Source organism: Echiichthys vipera, assembly GCF_963691815.1.
Source record: "Echiichthys vipera genome assembly, chromosome: 5".
In the NCBI taxonomy this organism is placed as follows: Eukaryota; Metazoa; Chordata; class Actinopteri; order Perciformes; family Trachinidae; genus Echiichthys; species Echiichthys vipera.
In genome coordinates, this window is record NC_139830.1 from 4,680,672 (window position 1) to 4,706,696 (window position 26,025).

Sequence of the window (26,025 nt, forward strand, 5' to 3'; positions counted from 1 at the left end):
CAGGTCTGTTTTTCATTCTGCCAGGAATTGCGTGAAGGCCCGATGCGCCTCTTTTTTTTTTTTCTCTCGAGGCCTAGCGGTGACAGAGACGTCGGAGCTGAGCAGAACACGACCCCTTTAAAAGTGTCCTCGAGGCTGGACGCCCAAACCCAAAGTCCAGCTGAGTCACAGAGGCTTTTTAAAGAGGATACTTTGCCTTTATTTGAATACATACGCACGCACACAGACGAGCAAACGGGTTTTCATACGTGTGAAGTAACCAGTAATCCTGACAGTGTTATCGCTCCGCGTGATTTACCCAAGGACCCCCGATATATATCCTTTTGCACCTTACTCCCCTCTCATTCTTCCATCCATTCAGTCACAAGTTCCCCTCCGTCTCACCCCCCCTCCCTCCTCCGTTCCCACTCTCTGTTTTGGCTCCTCGCTGTGTGGATTTATGGTACATGTATATTTATATTGAACCGAGGCCCCGGAGTCATAAAAGTAACATTTCTTCAACACGCTCCTACATCTGTCCTATTACTCCGACATTTTTCAACATTGACCAACTCCCCCGTCCCGTCCCTCCCGGAGTCCAGTCCGCCTGCTCGAAATTAAACTTCACTCAGGATGAAATGTTGTTGAGGCAACGCAAGCCATATTTCTTGCCCAGGGTGATTTAGAATCATGGGGTTTTCTTCACGTAACACAACCGTCTGCGTCTTTTTCATTCCTCCCGACTCAGCGTCTTTGTGTCTTCGTGCGATCGCTGCGTTAATCGCATCTTAAAGGAGATGTCGCTGCGCCGGGATCTACTTTCTGTGTGTGTTTCTCTGTTTGGCATAAACAGAAGTGGGTCTGTCTTTCGTCTAAATAAATTGGGGTTTGGTTACTCTGGTTACATGTCAGTGTTGGACTAACAGCACGTCAACAAGGTCTTAACAGAATTACCTTATATTTTCATTTCTGATATTGGAAAGGCACGTAGTCACAACGGAATAGGGTTTTATATTCGATTTCACTCATAGCAGCTCCGAGCTAATGCTTTCAATCTGTGCAGGATCCAGACTTTGCCGAGGTGCTGACTGACCTGAATAGCCGCGAGCTGTTCTGGTTGTCTCGAGGTCAGCTGGAGATCGCCGTGGCGACAGAGGATCAGGATCCCCGACAAATCTCCGGGTTCATCACCGGCAGGAAATCATGTGACAGTAAGTCGATCAAACTTCTCCACGCGGGTGAAGCGGACACTTCCTTTCTTCACGTCTCTCCTCTAACATTTATTCCACCGAGGTGGAACCAAACATTTAAATTAGAAAAATCGAAATGAGCTTTCAGTTTAAATCATCAAAAGCAGAATCGGCATGTATTTGACGCAAAAAGGCGACACAGTGTAGCTTAGCGGTGGTAGCATGCAGCTTATGACACAACGTAACGTTAGCTCACACTGTCGCCTCACAGCGAGAAGGTTACAGGTTCGGATCCCGGCCTGGGCCTTTCTGTGTGGAGTTTGCATGTTGTCCCCGTGTCTGCGTGGGTTTTCTCCGGGTTCTCCGGTTTCCTCCCACAGTCCAAAGACGTGCAGGTGTTCGGTTCATTGATGACTCTAAATCACCCGTAGGTGTGAATGGTTGTCTGTCTCTGTTCGTCTCTATGTGTCCTGTGATAGACTGGTGTCCTGTCCAGGGTGTACCCCGCCTCACGCCCGATGTCAGCTGGGCTCGGCTCCAGCTCCCCCCCACCCCCCCCTGCGACCCCGACCCCGGGATAAGCAGTTGAAGATGAATGAATGAATGTATATATGTATATGCAGCATCGGGGCTTGCCAGGTGTGTCTCAGACCCCTTCCGATCATAGACTGAAAGTAAAGTAAGAAAAAAGTAGACTTTTGCGCTGCCTTTGAACGTTTTAACGAACAGTTTCACAGATGAGGCGTTGCTTTTCAATATTTTCTCGTAAGGAATGCGCTGAATTTGATATATGACAAGAGGTTATCCTTCCTCCTTCCTAGCTAATATAAAGTGAAGTGACTTTCCTGATGCTAAATGAGGCTAATGCTACATTACGTCAGGTATTGAGTAGTTAGTAATATTTCGGTGAGATGCACCATTGGTTTTAATAGTGGATAGACCTCCTGCCTCCATAGACAAACATGCATTAAGAGAAACTTATGTTAGGTAAACAAACAGACTGTAAAGCGTGTGGGCTTAAAATCGCATCCAGATGGTGCATTCAGGTGCACCTCGTAAACTCTCGTTGCTGCCAAGTACCCTTCTGCCATCTAGGGGCTCTTCTTTGTGGGATGAAAAAGTTTGAATTTAAAAAAAACGGCGTTGAGTCGTGACCCTAAAGTCGAAAGTCGAAAGTCGAATCGAACGGTGGATTTGGAGAAATGTGACTCCCCTCCAAACACCGCGGAGACGACAAACACGGCGGTTGTAGCAGGATGTTGCCGTCGTCGCCGGTTTGTACGAGTCCATCTGTGGCTGTTTTTGTCATTCTGCTCTGTAAATACTTGCTCTGTCTCCATCCTTTCAAGTGTTATCGCTGGGGGAAAACCCTGTTTATAGACCCTCTGTTCGACTTGGTGGCCCACCGAGACCGTGTATGCATGCACGTGTGTGTTTGCAAGAGAGAGAGAGAGAGACACACACACAAAGAAAGGAGAGAAAGAGGTTTTTGGAATGTTGTCGACAGCCCCAGTCGACTGAAACCGTTAAAGCGCGCACACATGGTCTTTTCATGGGGGGCGCATACTTCTGAACATCAAACGTCAAGGTGGCCAGAAACACTCTGAAGAGACGCTTTCATTGTCAAACGCACGCAAAGAAAAATCAAATACCACACACAAACAGACGCAAATATGGAAAAGATGTTTTTTTTTCAAGTCCAAGTTTCACACACCGACGCCGCGGTGCTGCCAAGGTCACAGTCTGCTGGTGTTCCAGTGCCGTGATTAACAGCTTGACGTTATGCGCGAAGAATTCAAACCCAACACACTCCTCTCTCTTTTCCCTCTGCTTTACTTTCCCGCTTTCTCTCCTCCTCTTGAGTCTCCCTCTCTCCTTCGCGTCTCAATCCCCGTCGTCTTTGTGTATCTTCGGACGTCATACCCGTGTCATTTTTCAGATTTTTTCCCATCGTTCTCCGTTACCCGTTCCCTCCCCGTCCTCTCTCTCGGCTCAGTCTATTTAAGCCTGCTGCATTCAGCAAGAGTTACCTCATTCGAGAGGCTTAACCTTGGGTGGGTTTGTGTGTGTGTGTGTGTGTGTGTGAGAGAGAGAGAGAGAGAGAGACAGACGGTGCAACAACATGTATGTTTTTGGCCGTAGGTCTGTGCACACAATTACACGAGCGGGCACGCCTCCTGATTAGATGTTCAATTGAATCTGTCCCCTCAATAACTGTTCCTCGGTTGAAGGGAGGACATTATGGGTCTGCAGCTTCTATGAGCGTGTGGTTACAGAACGTGAGGGAATGTAATGTGCACCCCTCCTCTCCTCCTCCTCTCCCTCCCTTCAACCGACACGGCACTTTTGAAAATGACAGAAATCATTGCCTCATCTCGCATGCTGTCAGCCTCGAACCGTAGTTGAAACACAGAGAGGAGAAGTGACGGTTTTAAATCATTGATTTGAACAGGAACGCGCTCTGGAAGAAAAATACTCATCTGTTTTTGTTGTTTGTGTTTGGCTCAGCTATCCAGAGCGTGATGTCCAGCGGTGACGCACTGACCCCTGGGAAGACAGGAGGTGTGGGATCCGCTATCTTCAACCTCCACGATAACGGCACACTGGACTACCAGGTACGGACGGGTGCACCGCGAGGGAGATTATTAGTTTTGACGGTTTTATGACTTTGCAAGCTTCAAACGGAGTCTGGGAAGTTTGGAAAAGGCTTCGTTTTTACCGTGTTTTCAAGGTTTCAGGGAGTACGATTGAATTTGTACAGACATTCAACATAATCTGGCATTTCAACCACACAAATACAAATGCAAACCAACTATTTTTTTGGTATATTATTGAAAATGAAACAATTGAGTCGTCATTTGATTGTTGCAAACATCTGCTGATCCCTTACTTTGGAAATCAGCAAGCAAAGTGACAACATACATGGATTACAGTGGGTATAAATGAACTTAACTACATTATAGTAACAATTCAGATGTGATCATTAAGGGTTTTTTGGCTTAGGTGCCTTAAAAGTGCTACTTCTTCTCATTGATAAAACCCAGTGTTTATGAATAAATAGCAGTAAATAATGTAGTGTAAGTACTCGACACAAGATGTCTCCTCCTCCTTCTAGTGTCAAACTGAATGAACAACAACTCGTGTTTGACGCAGACTTATCCCTCGTCTCCCTCCTCCAGGTTCAGGTCGCGGGTCTCAACAGCGAGTTCGTCGGCCTCACGATTGAGTTGAAGCCGCGGCGGCGCAACAAGCGATCCGTGCTGTACGACCTGACGCCCGAGTACAGCAAGGCCACGGGCCGGGCGCAGGGCAGCTGGAGTCGCCTGGAGGCCCGGCACATCCACATGCTGCTGCAGAACGAGCTGTTCATCAACGTGGCCACGACGCACAGCCAGGAGGGGGAGCTCAGGGGGCAGATAAGGGCGCTGCTCTACAGCGGCCTGGAGGCACCCAGACACGGTACAGACCGATGAATGTCGACGATTCACAAAATACAGCGGAGTTGTCACCTGTGTTTCCGAGTCCTGGACGCTTCATTGAACCGTTTTCTCTTCTTTCAGAGTTGCCCACTCCTCTGGCCGGTCACTTTGTGTCTCCCCCGGTGAGAACCGGCGCCTCCGGCCACGCCTGGGTGTCCGTGGACAAACAGTGTCACCTGCATTACGAGATTGTGGTCGCGGGCCTCAGCAAGGCCGACGACCTCACCGTGAACGCGCACCTCCACGGACTGGCCGAGATTGGGGAAATAGACGACAGCAGCACCGCTCACAAGAGGCTGCTGACGGGCTTCTACGGCTCACAGGTGCGTCGGCGTGCACACCCGTGCAAACAGACACAGAATTACACACAGAGACGTACGCAAACTCACTCTCCTCCTCCTCTTCCTCCTCTTCCTCTTCTTCCTCCAGGCCCAGGGAGTGTTAAAGGACATCAGTGTTGAATTACTGCAACACCTGAACCAAGGAAAAGCTTTCATCCAGGTCAGCACCAAGATGAACCCCCGAGGAGAAATACGAGGACGGGTACGTACCGTAGAGCTTCATATTCACCTGCGCTTCACACACTTTTTCAAGGTCATTGTTCGATTTGAAGGAGTTTCCTCTGTGGAATAAAACACGGCAGGTTTCACGCAGGTGTTTAGAGATAATGATAAAAAGCATGAATATTAGCAGAGGAATGTAAAACCCATATCTAAACCCACAACACCGACTTTGACAAGCATGACACGAGCGTTTTACAACAGCTCCGCCACGGCCCAACTGTTTTACTTTTACAAGACAACCCTTTTACAACCATAACACAATGAAATGCCATCAGAGCCGAGCCACCGGTCCGTCAGGGGCCAACAGGGAGGGATGAGATCATTTTGAGCCCAAGCTCTAACTTCTAAAAACACAAATATCAGAATCAGAATCATTAAACCTTTAATGTCCCACAGCAACAGAATATTACAAAATAAGGTAAAAAAATAGCAAAAATAAGCAATAAAGTTAAATTTAAAAAAGGAAGAAATAGAAATAGACATATGTACATATTCACATGATGTAGTGCAGTTGTTCTTGTTCTGTTTGTTTTGTAATAATGTAATATGGAGTGAATAAATGTGAGTAAATAAGACCAAATAGTGCAAAAAGCAGAAGTGCCCATAGTACAGGCATGTTACACAGTGCAGGGTACAGGATGAGGTCAATAGTCTATTGGGAGCAGTGCTGATTGTAAAGTCTGACAGCAGCAGGAAGGAAGGACCTGCGGTACCTCTCCTTCACACACTTAGGGTGCATCCGTCTGTTGCTGAAGGAGCTGCGATACCTCTCCTTCGCACACTTAGGTCGCATCAGTCTGTTGCTGAGGGACCTGCGGTACCTCTCCTTCACACACTTAGGGTGAATCAGTCTGTTGCTGAAGGAGCTGCGGTACCTCTCCTTCACACACTTAGGGTGAATCAGTCTGTTGCTGAAGGAGCTGCGGTACCTCTCCTTCACACACTTAGGGTGCATCAGTCTGTTGCTGAAGGACCTGCGGTACCTCTCCTCCGCACACTTAGGGTGCATCAGTCTGTTGCTGAAGGAGCTGCCCAGTGCTGTGAGAGTGACCTGCAGTGTGATTGTGAGCTATCGCTTGATTTTGATACAGAAAAGCTGTTATCGAACGTTGAACTGAACATATCTTTGCAGACTTTAAAGATAATTGTGCTAAGATGTTGACACCAGTCGGATAGGAAGGAAGTAAGAAGCATGTTGACGCGTCGAGTACATGTATTTGTTTCTGTCAGCGGTCAGTGCACGTTAGCTTATGCTACATTCTCATGCTCTGTTAGCATCAACAACAGAGTAAATCAATTGTATTATTTGTTGTGTTTGCACACATGAGACCGCATGATTTCCAGATAATTCTCTTTTTTCTCCTTTTATGTGAAGCACACACACACACACGCACACACACACACACACACACACGCACACACACACACACAAACGCGCGCACACACACACACACACGCACACCTTCACTGGCAGGTGCTGTCTGCTGGGAGAGACTTTGCTGAAGAGTAAAAGTTTTATTTGGGGTTCAGAAACGCACACACACACACACACACACACACACACACACACACACACACACACACACACACACACACACACACACACACACACACACACACACTCAGCTGCAGGTGTAGTAGGCTGCCAGGTCCTAACAAAGAAAGTGAGCAGCAGCAGCAGCAGCAGCAGGTTCCAGCTGTTTTAATAGAAAACAGGTCGGACACATAAACAGCCATCTGCTCTCAGAGCGCAGCAACACGCCATTCAGGAACAATTACCACGGCAACCTGAGGGCAGCCTCCAGTCAGGTGCGCCCAACAAACCCCTAATGTCCTAACCACGCTCTCTCTTTCTCTCTTCTCTTCTCTTCCACCTCCATCCTCTCTCTCTCTCTCTCTCTCTCTCTCTCCAGGTCCACGTGCCAAACAACTGCGAGCTCGGAGCAAGGCGGAGGCGGAGGAGGAGGCCGAGTTCGACGACCTCTTCGTGAAGGACCCCGAGGAGCTGAAGAAAGACCCCCACACCTGCTTCTTCGAGAACCAGCACCACGCTCACGGCTCCCGCTGGACCCCCAACTACGACAAGTGCTTCTCCTGCAGCTGCCAGGTAAAAACAGAAACGTGTTCGTTAAAGAGGGTTTAGGAGCAAAGGGCGTGCTTGGGTCCTGGAGGAGCGCGTGAAGAGGAGCACTCCTCCTCATCTTTGTGCGTTTTTGTCCCGCAGAAGCGAACCGTGATCTGTGATCCAGTCATCTGTCCGCTGTTGACCTGCTCCAGAACCATCCAGCCCGAGGACAAGTGCTGTCCCATCTGTGACGGTGAGACACGCAGAGTTCGGTGCATGTCATGTTTTAGAGCAGCTGTGCGGCTTTTGAGTCCTCCTCCTCTTCCTCCTCCTCCTTCTCCTCCTCCTCCTCCTCCTCTCTCTTCCTCTTCCTCCTCCTCCTCCTCCTCTTCCTCCTCTTCCTCCTCCTCTTCCTCCTCCTTCTCATCTCCTCCTCCTCTTCCTCCTCTTCCTCCTCTTCCTCCTCCTCCTTCTCTTCCTCCTCCACCTATCATCTTCCTCCTCCTCCTCCTCCTCCCTCTTCCTCCTCCTCCTCATCCTCCTCATCCTCCTCCTCTTCCTCCTCTCCTCTTCCTCCTCCTCTTCCTCCTCCTCCTCCTCCTCCTCTTCCTCAGGATGATGACAGCAGCTGAAATCCTTTCCAGGTTTCCCTGGAGCTTTGTTTTGGATCATCCTCCTCCTCTTCTACTCTTCCTCCTCCTCTTCCTCCTCCTCTGTCTTCCTCTTCCTCCATCTCCTCCTCCTCTTCCTCCTCCTCATCTTCCTCCTCTTCCTCCTCCTCCTCCTCCTCCTCCACCTCCTCTTCCTCCTCTTCCTCTTCCTCCTCCTCTCTCTTTCTCTTCCTCCTGTTCCTCCTCCTCCTCCTCCTCCTCCTCCTCATGCTCCTCATCATTTTCTTATGTCTCCGTTTCCTTTTCTCCCGTTCAGAGAGGAAAGAGCCCAAAGACATGAAAGTCCCAGAGAGGGTAGAAGAACATCCTGAGGGTAGGTTCCTCTTCTTCTCTCTGTCCGGTCAAAGTCTGGTATCCCACTATAGATTATTCCATATCTCCACACTGATACACAGTAAACCACAGTTTAGCATGTTTTCTGCTGATTCAATACATATTCTGTAGAAACAACCACATGGTAAAAGTCTGTTTTTGTAGACGTACTAATTTAATTAAGAATTGTAGTGAAAAACCAACGCGGCGTCCAAATGACGCAAATGTTCCCGTGAAGCACACAAAAAATTAAAAAGCAATAAAAAAACAATTAAAAACAGTAATTTCTATTAATTACATGGTATTTTCAATATGTCAATACAATTAAAACAGGAAACAAAACAATACAAATAATAATAATGATAATAATAATATTAATAATAATGATAATTAATAAAAATATTATTAATAATAATAATTAAGCAAAATGATTAGATTTGGCAGGCAAAAAATAAAATAAATAAAAAACCACAGAAAATAATTTTAGAAAAAAAACAACATTACTTCATTCACATATTCAAAAAGGAGTGGGAAGAAGTATAACTGATTAAATCCCACCCTTCTCCATAATTGATTTATTTTATTCATTTTATTTATTTTATTTATTTCATTTATTTTATTTTTTATTTATGTTATTTATGTTAATTATGTTATTTATTTTATTTATTTTAATTAATTGTATTTGTTTTATTTATTTTATTTAATGATTTAAAATAATTATAATTCATAATATATAATAATATATGTGATAATATATTAATCACAGCTTCTTCTAATCTTCTAAATGAATTTCAGGACATTTATTCCACATCTCACGGTTTTTCTTTCTAACATAAGTCAATATTATTGTATATTATAATATATATATATATATATATTTTACGGTGACAAAAGTCAAGTCTTTAAAGAAAATAGGAAATAAAAACAGCTGACTCCCTCAGGTATTACATCACACTAACAGTTTGAGTCCATTTTAATTGAGCATCCTGATATCTCGATAAATGATTTCCATAAAAGATGATAAATGATCATTGAATCATTGCACAGCAGTGTTTTACTCTTGTATTGAGTCTTTTCTCTCCACGCGTCTGCACTGTATTTCCTTCATTGCATTTTTGCCTACGGTTAAAAGCAAACTCTGAATCCTTCCGTCCTCGCTAACACTTTTTCTTTCTCTTTCTCTCTTTTCTTCTCTCTCAGGTTGTTACTTTGAAGGAGACCAGAAGATGCACGCCCCGGGGACCACGTGGCACCCCTTCGTACCTCCCTTTGGCTACATTAAGTGTGCCGTCTGCACTTGCAGGGTAAATATACATCAATAAACCCGCTCACATCTGGCTGGATTTATTCCCCAGAGTCCCTGAATGCATCATTTATCTTGAGTTAGACTGCAAAGAAGCAGAGGAATAAATTAATTTCTCATAATTTCAACCTCGGGGGAGCGCTCAGACATTATTTATGTGGAAAAAGCACTAAGTCAGCGGCGTTTTGTTTAGGGAAATAAAACAAAACCTGTTGTTTATGCTGCATTTCATCCGCAGGGGTCGTCAGGAGAGGTGCACTGCGAGAAGGTGACGTGTCCCGTGTTGAGCTGCAGTCATCCCGTCAGACGTAACCCCTCCGACTGCTGTAAGGAGTGCCCGGAGGAGGAGAAGACGCCCGCGGGCCTGGAGCACAGCGACATGATGCAAGCGGACGGCCCCCGGCACTGCAAATTCGGCAAGAACTATTACCAGAACAGTGACAACTGGCACCCCTGGGTTCCGCTGGTGGGCGAGATGAAATGCATCAACTGCTGGTGTGACGTAAGTGTCGCGGCTGCCGAGGAGAGAAATATCACTTTGGTGGCGTTTTGCTGAAATATGAGTCGAGTTGGTTGGTTATTAAAACAGCTTCAAAGCAGCTCGTTAAAAGCTGGTTAACTCTGTTACAGGTGCGTCGGTGCATGAAGTCTAATTAGAATTTAAAGCGGCTCATCTCATCTCATCTTCAGTCTCTTATCCGGGGTCGGGTCTCGGGGGCAGCAGCTTTAGCAGGGGACCCAAAACTTCCCTTTCCCGGGCCACATTAACCAGCTCTAACTGGGGGATCCTGAGGCGTTCCCAGGCCAGTGTGGAGATATAACCTCTCCACCTGGTCCTGGGTCTTCCCTGAGGCTTCCTTCCTCCTCCTCCTCTTCCTCCTCCTCCACCTCATCCTCTTCCTCCTCCTCTTCCTCCTCCTCTTTCTCCTCTTCCTCCTCCTCCTCTTCCTCCTCCTCCACCTCATCCTCTTCCTCCTCCTCTTCCTCCTCCTCTTTCTCCTCTTCCTCCTCCTCCTTCTCCTCATCCTCCTCCTCCTCTCTCTTCCTCCTCCTCCTCTTCCTCCTCCTCTTCCTCCTCCTCCTCTTCCTTTTCCTCCCCCTCTTCCTCCTCCTCCTCCTCTTCCTCTTCCTCCTCCTCCTCTCTCTTCCTCCTCCTCCTCCTCTCTCTTCCTCCTCCTCCTCCTCTTCCTCTTCCTCCTCCTCCTCCTCCTCCTCTCTCTTCCTCCTCCTCCTCCTCTCTCTTCCTCCTCCTCCTGCACAAACACTAAAGCTGCTCCACATCTGCTGGATGGATATCAGCTCTATGCAGTCATAGTATGTCAGTGTCGTGTTAACAGCGTGTTGTGATGCCCCCCCGAGTGGCCGTAACGGGTCAAATTGAGTTAAAACGATAAATGAAGAAACACCAGATTACGCTTCTCTTCACAGTTGGTTTCTAAATCAGTCCAATAAAAGCGTATTCTGTTACATCCTGACGCTCTAGATCTCTTTCCCCCCTGTGCTTCTACATTTCGCCTCTTTTCACCAACAAAACCACCTTCCTCTGTTCTTTGTCGACAGCACGGCGTGACCAAGTGTCAGAAGAAGCAATGTCCTGCACTGACCTGCACCAACGTCACCCGCAAGGAGGGCGCATGCTGTCCTGAATGCCTTGGTGAGCATGAAATATTAATATAAACATACTTTATTTACAATATGATGCAAGATCCCCGCCTGGACACAAACAAACAGTGACATGATGGCTTTGCTGTCTTGATGGTGATTCAAATGCTGTGTGAAGCCTGGACGCACCAGCAGGTCTTCAGAGAACTGTTGGTGATGAAGGTCGACTGCTGCGTCGCCTCACGTTAACTGTTCCTCGCTCAGAAAGTTGCACTTGAACGCACCACGGAGATGACAGCCAACAGTCATCTGACACGTACGCTCTGCGTTCTACATGAGAGGAAACTCCCCAACCAGCAGGCGGCGCTAGTCTGTATTCCATAAGACCGTCATGGCGAATTCAAGACGCTAGTTAGCCAGTTAGCACCTTAACACAACCCGATGTTGAAAGAAGCTAATGATATTTACGTGCACGAGCGGATCGATAAACACAAACGGTTACGATGGCTTGTTTTCGACCTCACAGCCTCTTGACTTGTTGACTCGTTGGTTTACGTTGCGTTTCTCCTCTCGTGCACCGCTCGTTCGCTAAAGCCGAACACCCAACCTGATCGATTCATCTCACCCACGGGCTCCGCTGCTAAAGCTCGGCCGACAGACGCTCACGGATGTTCGACAGTTTCCGTAAACTTGTTTTAATGCACATTTTGAAGATTTGCATTAGAAACGCTTTATGGAAACGGCAAAATGCGATAGAAATAGAGCCTCTGTGCTAAATGGGACGTGGAAACACCTTTGATGAACTAGTTCTGACTAGCCAACATTTTTATTTTATTATTCTAATAACGCGCCTTCGTCCCGGACAGCATGAGACATTTAAACCAGTCGACATGAAAGAGCATCTTGCTGAACTAGAACAGATTCCTGAACACATCTCTGTATTTTTCTCTCGTACAAGTGGTTAGATGATGGAGGCGACATGTTTTGTTTTCAGTTATCAACCCCTACTTTGGTTACTGACAGCGTACAGCTGTGCATAGCCTAGAGCGCCAACTTCTTATGAAGCTACGCTGTAGCACAGTTCATTCTCGCCGTACCAGCTGATGGGAACACGGCAAATTTGAATTTCTATTTGTGCAACGTTTCAAAATTCGCCTGACAGTTGCACACAAACACAGCCCGCCTGTTAGACCTCTTGAACGCAGCACTGTGATTCGACTTCCTGGGTCCTAAATCAGTTTTTTCTGTCCTCCGTAGAAACCAAAGAGGAAGAAGATGTGACGATGAAAGCTCCGGACAAAAGGCGAACGTTGAGACATTGATCTGTGGGGACCCACACGAGCAACGCTGAACCCTCCTCTACCCGATCCACCCGCCCCCCTCCCTGATGGACCCACACCCAGAGCTGCACACTGGGTCCCACCTGCCCGCCCTCCCTCCCTCGTCCCTCCCTCCCTCCTCACACCCACCCTGTTGTCAGCTTCAGGATTGTAATGAACAGAGACGCAGCAGAGATGGAGACACAGTAAAACGAAAAACAGAAGTTTTCCAAAGACTCGTTAAATGGGACGAAGCTCCGAAGAGGAACAACCAGACTTTACAAACCTTTCTGCTTCCTGCCTTCCGATTTTTTGCTGGATTTTCTCATTTTTTTCAAGCTCAGTTTTTTCCAAAAACAGCCCGACGGGACCGAAGGTATATACGTAGAAGCAAACACAGCTGTTCAACGGGAGTCTCAGCTTTGTTTCAAAGGGGCAAACTTCGTAAGATTGTGCCACTTTGTATTTCACTGACAGGGCTTCGTTTTGAAGTACAGCCACAGCCACTGTAGCTCTCACCGCTGCTTAAATCTGTGCTCGTGTGTGTGTGTGTGTGTGTGTGTGTGCGTGTGTGTGTAGCTGAAGCTCACCCTGTCGGTCAGGCTCAATCATTCCCCCACAATCTGGCGTCCACGGTTTTTAGCATGGAGGTAAAGCCTTTGAGGTTTTGTGTGAAAAACAACTATTAAATTAATCCACAACTATTTTGCGTATTTTTTTAAGACACAAAAAAGTCAAAAAACGCAGATTTCAGCCTCTTAAATGTGAATATCATCCGGTTTCTTACCTCCTGTATGACAGTAGACGTTTAAGGACGCCGTCTTGAGCTTCGGGGAAACACCGTTAGGACCATTTTATAGACCAAACATTGATCCATTCATCTTGAAAGTAATCGACAGGTTCAGATACAGTGGAAATAACCATTAGTTGCAGCCGTAGACTGTCAGAGAGAATCGCCACAGGACATCCTGAACAAACCGCCATTTTTAACTAGACGAGCTAACAGCAATAGCAACCGCACCCAGATATTAAAAAAGTAACTATGCTGTACAATTGACAGTAGAACAAATGACTAATTGATTAATCAAGGAAATAATGATTCATCAACAATGATGATAATGAAACACAGTGAGCTGCAGCGCTCTGTGTGAATGCATGAACGCACGGATGCACGCATGGACGTGGTTGCAGCTATCGCAGTCCTGTTTTTGTTGTTGTTGTTTGACCAGTAAAGCATCCATGTCGCGCAGACACAGTAGAATCATCCTGGGTGGAAAAGCTGTAGGTTTACTCAAAGTTTGAAACTTTCCACGGGAATCCTCAGGGTTTATCCGCGTGCAAACATTTGTAATGCACATATTTGAAATTACTCTTTCGACTCCGTCTGTTTGCGAGTAGAACTTAAACGGATTCTGTCGTTGAACAACGAAAAACACGAATGTTAAATAAAATAAATTAGCGTAAACGCTGCTTCAATATTGCAAGATACACATAATCTGTGCATTCTTCTATCTGTGCAACAGAAGAATGTACGCTTAAATACAATTTATACATTTATAAATTATGTCCGGTTCATTCAAGTTTCCAACACTTTTGCAAAAAACAGAGCTAAAATCCCCCAAATTCCCCGAGTTTTCCACCCCCTTGCAACCCTAAAAGTAAGGTTAAAAAGCTGTAAAATAAATGCATTAATACATAAAACAGTGTTGTCCCTTCAGCCAAATCAGTCCGGCAAAAAACACGAATGTTAAATAAAATAAATGACCGTTGCATCGTTGCAGCAGCTCAAAAGCGCTGCTTTAATGTTGCAAGAGGCCCGTAATCTGTGCATGTGATAGAAGAATACACGGTTAAATACAGTTTATAAATGACCACAAAATGTCCGGTTCATTCCTGTGAATTCACGTTGAAAGTTTCCAAATGTTTTACATAAAAAAAGAGCTAAAAAGAGCTAAAATCCCCCAAATTCCCCCTCTGCAACCCTACAAAGTAAAGGTTAAAAAGCTGTAAAATCAATGCATTAATACATAAAACAGTGTTGTCCCTTCAGCCAAATCAGTCCGGCAAAAAACACAAACGTTAAATAAAATAAATTATTGTTGCAGCAGCTCAAAAGTGCTGCTTTAATGATGCAAGATGCCCGTAATCTGTGCATGTGATAGAAGAATACACAGTTTATAAATGACCACAAAATGTCCGGTTCATTCCTGTTAATTCCTGTTGAAAGTTTCAACTCTTTTGCATAAAAAAAGAGCTAAAATCCCCCAAATTCCCTGAGCTATCCACCCCCTTGCAACTCTACAAATTAAAGGTTAAAAAGCTGTAAAATAAGTGCATTAATACATAAAACAGTGTTGTCCCCTTCAGCCAAATCAGTCCGGCAAAAAACACGAATGTTAAATAAAATAAATGACCATTACGTCGTTACAGCAGCTCAAAAGTGCTGCTTTAATGATGCAAGATGCCCGTAATCTGTGCATGTAATAGAAGAATGCACGGTTAAATACAGTTTATAAATTACCACAAAATGTCCGGTTCACTCCTGTTAATTCCTGTTGAAAGTTTCCAAATGTTTTGCATAAAAAAAAAAGAGCTAAAATCCCCCAAATTCCCTGTCTGCAACCCTACAAAGTAAAGGTTAAAAAGCTGTCAAATCAATGCATTAATACATAAAACAGTGTTGCCCCTTCAGCCAAATCAGTCCGGCAAAAAACTTGAATGTTAAATAAAATAAATGACCGCTACGTCGTTGCAGCAGCTCAAAAGCGCTGCTTTAATGTTGCAAGATGCCCGTAATCTGTGCATGTAATAGAAGAATACACGGTTAATTACAGTTTATAAATAATCACAAAATGTCCGGTTCATTCCTGTTCATTCATGTTAAAAAGTTTCCAACTCTTTTGCAAAAGAAAGAGCTAAAAATCCTCTAAATTCCCTGAGTTTTCCACCCCCTTGCAACCCTAAAAGTAAGGTTAAAAAGCTGTAAAATAAATGCATTAATACATAAAACAGTGTTGTCCCTTCAGCCAAATCAGTCCGGCAAAAAACACAAATGTTAAATAAAATAAATGACCATTACGTCGTTACAGCAGCTCAAAGGTGCTGCTTTAATGTTGCAAGATGCCCGTAATCTGTGCATGTGATAGAAGAATACACGGTTTATAAATTACCACAAAATGTCCGATTCATTCCTGTGAATTCATGTTGAAAGTTTCCAAATGTTTTGCAAAAAGAAAGAGCTAAAATCCCCCAAATTCCCTGAGCTCTCCACCCGTCTGCAACCCTACAAAGTAAAGGTTAAAAAGCTGTCAAATAAATGCATTAATACATAAAACAGTGTTGTCCCCTTCAGCCAAATCAGTCCGGCAAAAAACTTGAATGTTAAATAAAATAAATGACCATTACGTCGTTGCAGCAGCTCAAAAGCGCTGCTTTAATGTTGCAAGATGCCCGTAATCTGTGCATGTGATAGAAGAATACACGGTTAAATACAGTTTATAAATTATCATAAATGTCCGGTTCATTCCTGTGAATTCATGTTTAAAGTTTCCAACTCTTTTGCAAAAAAAAAAGAGCTAAAATCCCCCAAATTCCCTGTCTGCAACGAATGTTAAATAAAATAAATGATTGTTGCAGCAGCTCAAAAGCGCTGCTTTAATGATGCAAGATGCCCGTAATCTGTGCATGTGATAGAAGGATGCACGGTTAAATACAGTTTATAAATGACCACAAAATGTCCGGTTCATTCCTGTTAATTCATGTTGAAAGTTTCCAAATGTTTTGCATAAAAAAAAGAAGCTAAAATCCCCCAAATTCCCCGTCTGCAACCCTACAAAGTAAGGTTAAAAAGCTGTCAAATCAAAGCATTAATACATAAAACAGTGTTGTCCCCTTCAGCCAAATCCGGCCCGTAGCTTTGACTCGCTGTGACTCCGTATTTCCACTCGGTATCCATCATGGATGAAGCCATGCGGAGCTTTCTCACTGGCAGGAGAAGCCTGAAACGTCTCAGCTGGTTGTTGTTTCAGTTAATACTAACACGGGCTTCGCCTTCGCCTCCCGTCGATCCCACTGCTCCTCGGCTTTCGGTTGTTCCCGTCTCTGCTTTGAATTAAGTAATATGCCGATGATGTTGTTGTTTTTTTCTAAGAAAACATGGAGCTGGTTTGTATTTTTGTATTTATTGAATGGAATGGTGCGGAGACGAAATAAAGAAGATGTCTGTTGGTTAAAGACGGGATGGCTGTGGGTTTGTTCTCACTCTTTCCTTCCTTTCCTTCTGTGTGTGTGTGTTGTTCACGAAAGCAGTGACAGCTGTGACTGACTCCACTTAATCCTTCCTTTCTCTTTCTTTCTCCATTGTTCTCTTCTTCATCTTCTGCACTGTTCTGTTCTTTCATCTGTTACTTCTTTTCTTTCTTTGTCACGTCTTTCTTTCTTCTCTCATCTCACTTCCTCGTCAATACCTGTTGTCTTTTCCTCATGTCTGCTCTTTTTACACCTCCTCTCCTCTCTTCCTCTCCTCCTTTCCTCTCCTCCTTTCCTCTCTTCCTCTCCTCCTTTCCTCTCCTCTCCTCTCCTTCTCTCTTTTCCTCTCCTCTCTTGTCTCTCCTCTCCTCCTCAGTCACCACATGTTCTCAGCAAGGATTTGTCACACACACATGCACACACACACACACACACACACACACACACACACACACACACACACACACACACACACACAGGGCGCAGACAGACTGAAACATAAACACACATTCACAGATGTGCACATGTACAAACTCCTGAATCAGGAACACACACATTGCCAAAGGGCAAGCCGAATTCTTTCCAATACACACACACACACACACACACACACACACACACACACACACACACACACACACACACACACACACACACACACACACACACACACACACACACACACACACACACACACACACACACACACACACACACACACACACACACTACTGCACTCTGCTGGACAGACTGTTGTGTTACACTAAAAGGTTCCTCCTTTGGCACCTGTTGACCTTTCCCCTGAGGCACAGAGCGGTGTGTGTGTGTGTGTGTGTGTGTGTGTGTGTATACACTCCCTAAATGCATGCTGGAAAGTCATCATGAAGGGATGGGGGGTTGTCAGAGCCGGATGGTAGAGGTCAAAGGTTAAACATTCTGAGCTACGGTCTGTGGCATGTACCAGCCTGAGCCCTGCACCTGCAAGTGTGTGTGTGTGTGTGTGTGTGTGTGTGTGTGTGTGTGTGTGTGTGTGTGTGTGTGAGTCCACTTTCCGAATGAATTATCTCAAAACAACAACTTCTTCCCATGAAAGCACACATAAGACATTATTAAATTGTTTGTTAACGTGCCACAGATGCAACTGCGGATAACTGTCGTCTTCTTATTTGTCTCTCACCGCCTCCTCCGCAGATATATGTGTTTAGTCTGTGACTGATATAAAAGCAGCTCTGTGATGAGTGATTCATCTTCTTTTATTAGTGTAATTACATTCAAACCAGAGCCACATGCTATGAACTGGACTCTGGTCCCTCTCTCTTCTGTGTGGTTGAAGAAAAACACCATGCTGTTTGATTTAACATGGATGTCTTCGTCTTTTCGTCCTTTTTTTTTCACTCTCTGCACAAGAAAGTCAAACTTCAGAACTCTTTTCTGGGCGCAAAGCAGCCCATGGATCCTGAAAGTCACTGGATTCTCTGAAGTTAAGGAATATCACGGCTCATAACGCCCCGAGCGTCTCATTAGTGAGCTTCAGAAGTGCTGGTAGGTGGATTATTCTACCTTCACACAAAGTGACGCTTGCTGTTTCCCCCTGTTTCCAGTCTTTATGCTAAGCTAAGCTCAGACGCTGCTGGCTGTAGCTCCATATTATTACCCAACATGCAACACAATTGTGGTGGTTAGCTCTGTCGCCTCACAGCAAGAGGGTTCCTGGTTTGCATCCCTGCTGGGGCCCTTCTGTGTTGAGTTTGCATGTTGTCCCCGTGTCTGCGTGGGTTTTCTCCGGGTTCTCCGGTTTCCTCCCACAGTCCAAAGACGTGCAGGTGTTCGGTTCATTGATGACTCTAAATCACCCGTAGGTGTGAATGGTTGTCTGTCTCTGTTCGTCTCTATGTGTCCTGTGATAGACTGGCGTCCTGTCCAGGCTGTATCCCGCCTCACGCCCGATGTCAGCTGGGATCGGCTCCAGCCCCCCCGCGGCCCCGACAGGGACAAGCGGTTGAAGATGAATGAATGACATACTGCTCTTTAACTGAGGATACATTTGCAGAGGTGTGATTCAAAAGCAGGGCTGCCCAACCCTGCTCCTGGAGAGCCACTGTCCTGCATGTTTTAGGTTTCTCCCTGCTCAAACCTGTGACACACTTCAGCTGCTTGATAACGAGCACATCATTAGACTCAGGTGTGCTGGAGCAGAGCGAACCTAAAACATGCAGGACAGTTGCCCTCCAGGAGCAGGACTGGAGATGCCCGGTGTAGCAGGTGAATGTGTATAATTCAGTCAGAGTACAACTGAACTGACACAGCAGGTTGTTTAAAAAAGGGTATAAAAAGAGTAAAGAGATTCAAAAACCTACAGTAAAAAAGAACATTATTAGTGGACTTTTAGTTATTTTACCATCAGTAAGTTACAGAATTACCAGTAAATCAACATTTATTGTGCAGAATGAAATGCGTATTTGATGTGTCTTTCAGATATCGTTGCCACCGCACTCTACGGGGGAATTGTTGGGTCTGTGTAAATCATAAATAAGTCATAGAGTGTGGTCTTTACCTACTCTGTAAAGTGTCCTGAGATAACTTTTGTTATGATTTGGCACTATGAATAAAATTGAATTGGATTGAATATAGAAGAAGAATAAATAGAAGTTAATAAAGACCCTCTGTGGTCTTTGAACAAAGCGACAGAGGTCAGTGTGGCTGTATGAGGTGCTCCTCCATAGTCAGTGTGTTACCTACAGTAGAGGGGCGCGGCAGGCAGGAGCTGATTACAACGCAAAGTATATGAAAGTGCATCTAAAAATCATGACACTAAAACTAGCACAAGCACCATGAAACTGTCACATATAGGGGAAATATGAAATGATGTAATAATGTCTTAGGCATCACTTTAGACACATTTCGCCCAAAGTTCAGATCTGGGGAAATTCAATTTCCCCATTGCGGGATAAATAAAGTGCTTCTTCTTCTTCATTACGTAGACGCCAAAACACGGTTAAAGCTTGGAACCGGACCAGATGAGATTAGGAGTATGCTTGAATTTGAATAAACTCCTTCATTCATTGTCATGCAAAACTAAAATCTAACCCTAACCCTGAATGAGAAAGCAAAAGAAGTGCATGAGATGTCATGAGAACTAAACTTTTCCAATGCAAATATGTACGCGCACGTTACTCTTAAAAGCAGTTTGAACCCCGCGGAGGGATTGAAGGGGTTACATTCCTGACTTCTGGTTTAGGAAGTCAGAAAATCCCTTACAAAATAGTATTGGGAATGACCCGTAACGTAACGCGGTTAAACTCCCCTTGTAAACACCACTGACAGAGAGGCAGAGGGGGAGCTCATCAATATTTTATCACTGCTGCCCTCTGCTGTGAACAGCTGAGTCTACATCTTAAATCACAGCATTAAAATGAGGATTCAATGTTTAACCGAGTGTAAATACACACGGGCCCTATACGGCGTCATAAAAGGCTTCTTTAGGCTCGTACAGCAGCAGCAGCAGCAGCCTGTGTGGCACCATAATGGACCTTTTTTCTGTATTTTCACACACTTTGCATGCTCTACTGGTGCAGTATTGGGGTTAAAGCTTTGCTCAAGGGCATTACAGCAGCCAATTTAAGGGGGAACAAATGAATGCTCTTCTCTGTAGGTTGCAGGAGTTGTCTTCTGCTGTTCTGTGTTTTAGTGCATGTCGGTGGAGTCAAGGCCAGGGTCGTCAGAGGAGACGTGACACACCTGTGGGGCCTGGCTCACCTGTCCTTCAGAGGGCTGCAGGCTGAGCTCGGGCTCTTTCTTCACGCCTCACTCTATTCAATTCAATTCAATTCAGTTTTATTTATAGTGCCAAATCATAACAAAAGTTATCTCAGGACACTTTACAGAGTAGGTAAAGACCACACTCTATGACTTATTTATGATTTACAGAGACCCAACAATTCCCCCGTAGAGTACGGTGGAGACGAAAACCTTCACTATAACAGACAGGAACGTCAGACAGACCCAGCTCTGTGGAGGAAGGACATCTCTCTGCACCGGAGAGAGGAAGAGAAGGAGAGAGAAAAGACGGACAGATGGACAGAGAGAGACAAAGACAGACACAAAGACAGAGACGGACACACTTATATATATTTATTCTTACCTTTACACACCTCGCAGTCTTGGATTGCCAAGTAGTGCTGGAGTAGAGACTCCACAGATCCACTCTGGGATAATGCAGAAAAACTCTCTGGTTTGTTTATATTTATTTAAACCAATCACAATCATCAGTCCAATCACCAGAGACAATCATCAATCAATCAATCACAGTCTGTTTGAGCAAGAACGTGGTTGCCACGAACAACCAAAAATGACCACAAAGAGGCTACGTTTACACATGGCTAGCTATTTTCATACACGGACATTCTGCCATCTCCGTTTTCAACAAATAATATCATGCACACCTGTCCTTTTTCAGACTTAATTAGCCAACGATCCATGATCACCGCAGCCAAATGAAAATGGAAACATAGATTACACGTATGACGTAGGTGCAATTTCTGGCGCAGACTGTGGCGTCAGCTGCGGGGAACTCAGTCTTTCTCTGTTAACATGCAAAATGGGGTGTTTTAAATCTAAACTTTGGTTGTTTTTTTTTTAGAAAGAATTGTTTTCAGAGGGGAATTCTCCATTTGCATGTAAACAAAGGGCCCAAACGCAGGGAAATTTCTGTTTTTTACAACGGGGCCAGAGACAAAAAGTTACTATAGTGGTGCAAAACAACCATGAAGAGGTGTTAAATGACATTAAATAGACACAAAATGACCACATGGAGACAAAAAAACAACATCAAATTTGGAAGTTAGGGGTCTTGTTCCTACGTAGACGGAGTGGGGGGCCTCTTACATGTCTGTGCCCAGGGGCCCATCCATGACTGCGCGGTAAGACTTGATGAAACTTGATAGCTGGTGATCTAGAGGTGAAGCCTGCCTTTACTTTAGCTCTGGAGCTCTCACTGGTCTCGTTTAAACCACAGAAGGTTTGCTAACTAATGGCTGCACGTCATTCTTGCAGAAACGTATTAAACCGTTATCACAGAAGCTTGTGTGAAGTGGAACGAATCTTAAATTTGTCAAGTCAGAGTCAATTAAAAATGTGGTAAATCAACCTCGAATGGGGATGATGATGATGTGTCCAGGCCGTTCTCATTCCCAGGGCGTTAAATATGGCAGTTTTTGTCACAGCCCTTGGCATCTGGCATTCAAACAGAAAACCCAGCCGCAGTGATACTAGACGCTCATAACCAAACTCCACGTAAGGAGGTTGGGTGGGGGAGGGGGGGGGGGTGGATGGGTAAAACAAAAACCGGACTTTCACCTAGAAGACCGAGTTCATGTCCCGTGCGTGCATGTGACAAAAGCACTTAATATAACCCCACCCATGATCTTTTCCTAGCCCTAACCAATTGGCTTTGTTGCCTACACGTAACCACCTAAACAACATGTTCCCTGTCTTCAAAACAGCGACTGCGGAGCATCATTGGTTTTACGCACGGTGAACATCGACAAGTGATGCCTGAAAGGGTCCTGACAAAATAGCCGTATTTGAAAAGTTGCTGATGAGAATGGGGTTGCTGTGTCAGAGAGCAGATCGACATAAGAGAGAACTATGAACAAGTTGTTTTAGTTTTAGCGCAGATTGGATACAAGCTAGCTCAGGGGTCTGCAACCCGCGGCTCTTGGGCCTTACGCGGCTCTTCAGCCCTTTTTCAGTGACTCCCTGTAGCTTTGCAAAAAAATACCATGCACAGTAGACAGTCTTTCAAAGGGAACACCTGTTATTTTGTAGTTCAAGGTGATTTTTTAATAAAATATTGCGTGAAAATAAAATACGCGTCACATCCTACGTTTATGGCCCAGCGCCTTTCGCTGCAGGTGGCTAATCTGGAGTTTCTGACCCGTCCGTACGCTAACCCTGGATAAAATCCCCCCAAAAAATAGTGACGTGGACATTAATTTGCTTTCAAATGATGATGTCTCACCTGTATGCTCGATACTTGTATATAATTATATATAAAGCTTTATAAGCTTTGATATCAAATGTGTTTTGTGGCTCCGGACCAATCTTATCTGATGGAAGAGGGCGCAAAATGGCTCTTTTGATAGCAAAGGTTACAGACCCCTGGGCTAGCTAAACGTAGGTCGCCGGCTCGATGGTTGTTGGGGGGGTTTGGAGAACAGTACCATGCAGATAGTGGAAGGGAGGGATCCCAGCACTCTTCTTCCATTGAAGGCGAATACACGCCTCATGATACACTCACCCATACACTCCTGGCACTGCTGACATTACTGATTCCCATGTTTTTCTGGACGCTTATGTTGAACGAATGATCCCTTCAAGGTGAAATGTGGTCGGTCTGACCCTCAGGCTGCTCCAGGCGCACACAAACAGGTCCAGGTGCATCTGGGAGAGAAGACTGAAAAAAAGGCGGCACAAGCCTCAGATTTTATCACATCAAAAGCACCGTGACTGTCATTTTCTTGGTATTTCATCGTTTTGTCGAGCCTGGAGCAACAAACCGCCCTCTGGGTTTAGGGAGGATGGTAAACAAGTTGATGCTTGAAATCATAAAGTGGAACTCTTTATATTGCTTTTTGCCATTCTCGTTTGGTAAAACTTCCACACTCCCATCATCTTCTGTATTCAGCGTCGGCAGATCTTTCCTGACTTTTAGGATTTCACAAAGTTATATTGATAAAAAGGCTACACGGTGGTGTAGTGGATAGCACTGTTGCCTCACAGCAAGAAGGTTTCAGGTTCGCATCCCAGCTGGGGCCCTTCTGTGTGGAGTTTGCATGTTCTCCCCGTGTATGCGTGGGTTTTCTCCGGGTACTCCGGTTTCCTCCCACAATCCAAAGACATGCACGTGTAGGTTAATTGGCGACTCTAAAATTGCCTGTAGGTGTGAATGGTTGTTTGTCTCTGTTCGTCTCTATGTACCCTGCGATAGACTGGCGTCCTGTCCAGGGTGTACCCCGCGTCACGCCTGATGTCAGCTGGGATCGGCTCCACCCCGACCCCGGGATAAGCGGTTGAAGATGAATGAATGAATGATATTGATAAAAAAAAACAGGACTAGCAAAACCCAGAAAGAAGAGGCAACTTTATTTGTCTTTGGCCAATGAGGCAATTCAAACAGCTTCAAGTAAAACATAAGAAGGTGCTAAGCTCAAATACATTGATTGTGCCTTTACTGTCAAGCACCTTGAGATTGATTGTGTTTGCTACATAAATAAAAGTCATTATTAGAATTATTTGGACATGTATTTGACAATATAAAACACCCATAAATAGCATTTTAAAAGAGTAAAACACACAACCCTGTCTCCTAGAATATAACGATATGAAACTGCACAATTGGGTCACATTTCTAACTCGCTTTAATCATTTTTAAGACGTCTACCTTTGTCTTCCTGGAATGAAGAGTTCACTCACTCCCTCGTTCACCATCACACCACCTCCTCCTTCGGTTTCCTGACTTCCACCTTCCAGTTGAATGATTAATGCCATAAAAAGCCTTCAATCCACCCCTTGATCCACCCTTCTCCATGTCTCACCTCCCTTGGTTACTTGGCTAGGCCTGTCAAGCTTTTGAACCCAGCGTGTGAATATTGCCTTCTCAACGATATCAATATTCCAAAGGAAACCACAGCAAAATTCTGGATTAAAGTTAAATAGTTTACGTGAAACAATCAACGTTGACTTTTGGTTTCACACAGGACACGTACAGCAGTCTCCTGGGTGAAACTCAAGCCCCAACCACAGTGACTTCCCAGTTGATCCAATAAGGAAGTGCCAGATATGTCAGTTCTCTGAGTGTCCACTAGGGGCAGGTTTCATTACAGAGCAGTTTCTCATTGACCCCCATGTTAAACAGGCCGTTTTCACAGCATCATTAAACCAGTTTAAGGCCTGGTAGGAAAAAAACATTCTTGTCCGTATGTTTAGGTCTTATCTCCATGACAACACTGAGGGGGGTGAATTTTTTTGTACCAGGCTAGTTTTTATTTTATTGGAGGTTTAAGTTTATGAATAATTAGGGGCGTGGCCTCTTGAGTGACAGCTAGCCTCTGGCCCTCACTTCTCCTCAGGGGTAAACATCAGCCAGATGGACGGATCTCCCTCCCCCCAACGTCACATACATGCCCTCTTTTAAAAATAAATATATAAATGAAAGCCCAAAGCAGGCGAGCTTATCTACACGGTGTAATTAGTGCAATTTTTCATAATGCAAAGATAAATTTCACTTCTGTGGCTTGTCCCGGGTTTTTTTTTGACACAATAAATCGAATGTCTGTTATCCTATTTGAAGAAAAAGTTGGAGAAAGGGAAGGGGCGGGAACGCCGGGAAACCGTAACCATGAGGACGGGATTATTGACAGAAGGACAAACTTTCATGTAACGGGTAACAGGTAAGTTATAAGAGGATCGAGCATAGAGCTGTGAAAGAAACAGGAGGAGGAGCTCATAAAGGGAGAAAGGCAAGCCCAAATAAGCAACTACACTTTAGAAAGTCCAAAAAAAGCAACACGCGACTGACAATATTTGTAAGCGACTTTACAGACTGGGGCGGCAGCAGCTCAGTCCATAGGTGACTTTGCTGGGAACCGTAGGGTCGCTGGTCCCTGTGTGGACCATGAATGGAGCGTGGACTGGTGGCTGGAGAGGTGCCAGTTCATCTCCTGGGCACAGCAGAGGTGCTGTTGAGCAAGGCACCGAACCCCCAACTGCTCGGGGCGCTGGTCACTGGCAGCCCCCTCGCTCTGACATCCCTCCTTAATTGCATGTATATAGGTCCTGTCTGTGCTTGTGTGTGTGTATTTCGGGCCTGTGTGTGTAACATGATTAATAATAAGAGTGAAAACATTCAATTTCCCCGTTGCGGGATAAATAAAGTAATTCTTCTTCTTCTTATTCTTCTTCTTCTTCTTCTTCTTCTACAGAGAAAACAAGTCGCTTACAATAAGCGGATTTGGCAACACTGCTCTCAGGTGGGCAGTTTTTAAATGCCACTGAGTCTTTTTTCCAAACCTCCGAGCTTTAATCTGGTCTAACAAACAAAAAAAAAGAAATCAGTATCTAACTCGTGGACACTTAAACCCTCAGACTCAAAGGTGATGGGTTGACAGATTCTCCGCACAGATGGCCACTGGGTGTGATTAATGCTCTCCACGTTCCTGTGATGTTTCTGCGGTTACATCAGCCAGCCTGTCAGAGGTACCTGTCCGGGTTTCTCCTCCGTCTTGACCATCTAAG

General features: G+C 45.0%; 1 protein-coding gene across 1 annotated transcript in view; it reads left to right on the forward strand.

Annotated features, from left to right (window-relative positions):
* chrd (chordin) overlaps window positions 1–16,676 on the forward strand; it is a 31,552-nt gene extending 14,876 nt beyond the window's left edge. Inside the window, 13 exon segments of the mRNA XM_083913758.1 lie at window positions 1,043–1,190; window positions 3,678–3,784; window positions 4,349–4,628; window positions 4,730–4,971; window positions 5,078–5,191; window positions 7,125–7,158; window positions 7,161–7,318; window positions 7,436–7,529; window positions 8,204–8,260; window positions 9,460–9,563; window positions 9,801–10,064; window positions 11,123–11,216; window positions 12,422–16,676. Coding sequence (XP_083769884.1) covers window positions 1,043–1,190; window positions 3,678–3,784; window positions 4,349–4,628; window positions 4,730–4,971; window positions 5,078–5,191; window positions 7,125–7,158; window positions 7,161–7,318; window positions 7,436–7,529; window positions 8,204–8,260; window positions 9,460–9,563; window positions 9,801–10,064; window positions 11,123–11,216; window positions 12,422–12,486 — 1,761 coding nt within the window. The 3' untranslated portion in view covers window positions 12,487–16,676.
* Window positions 16,677–26,025: the final 9,349 nt, after the last annotated feature.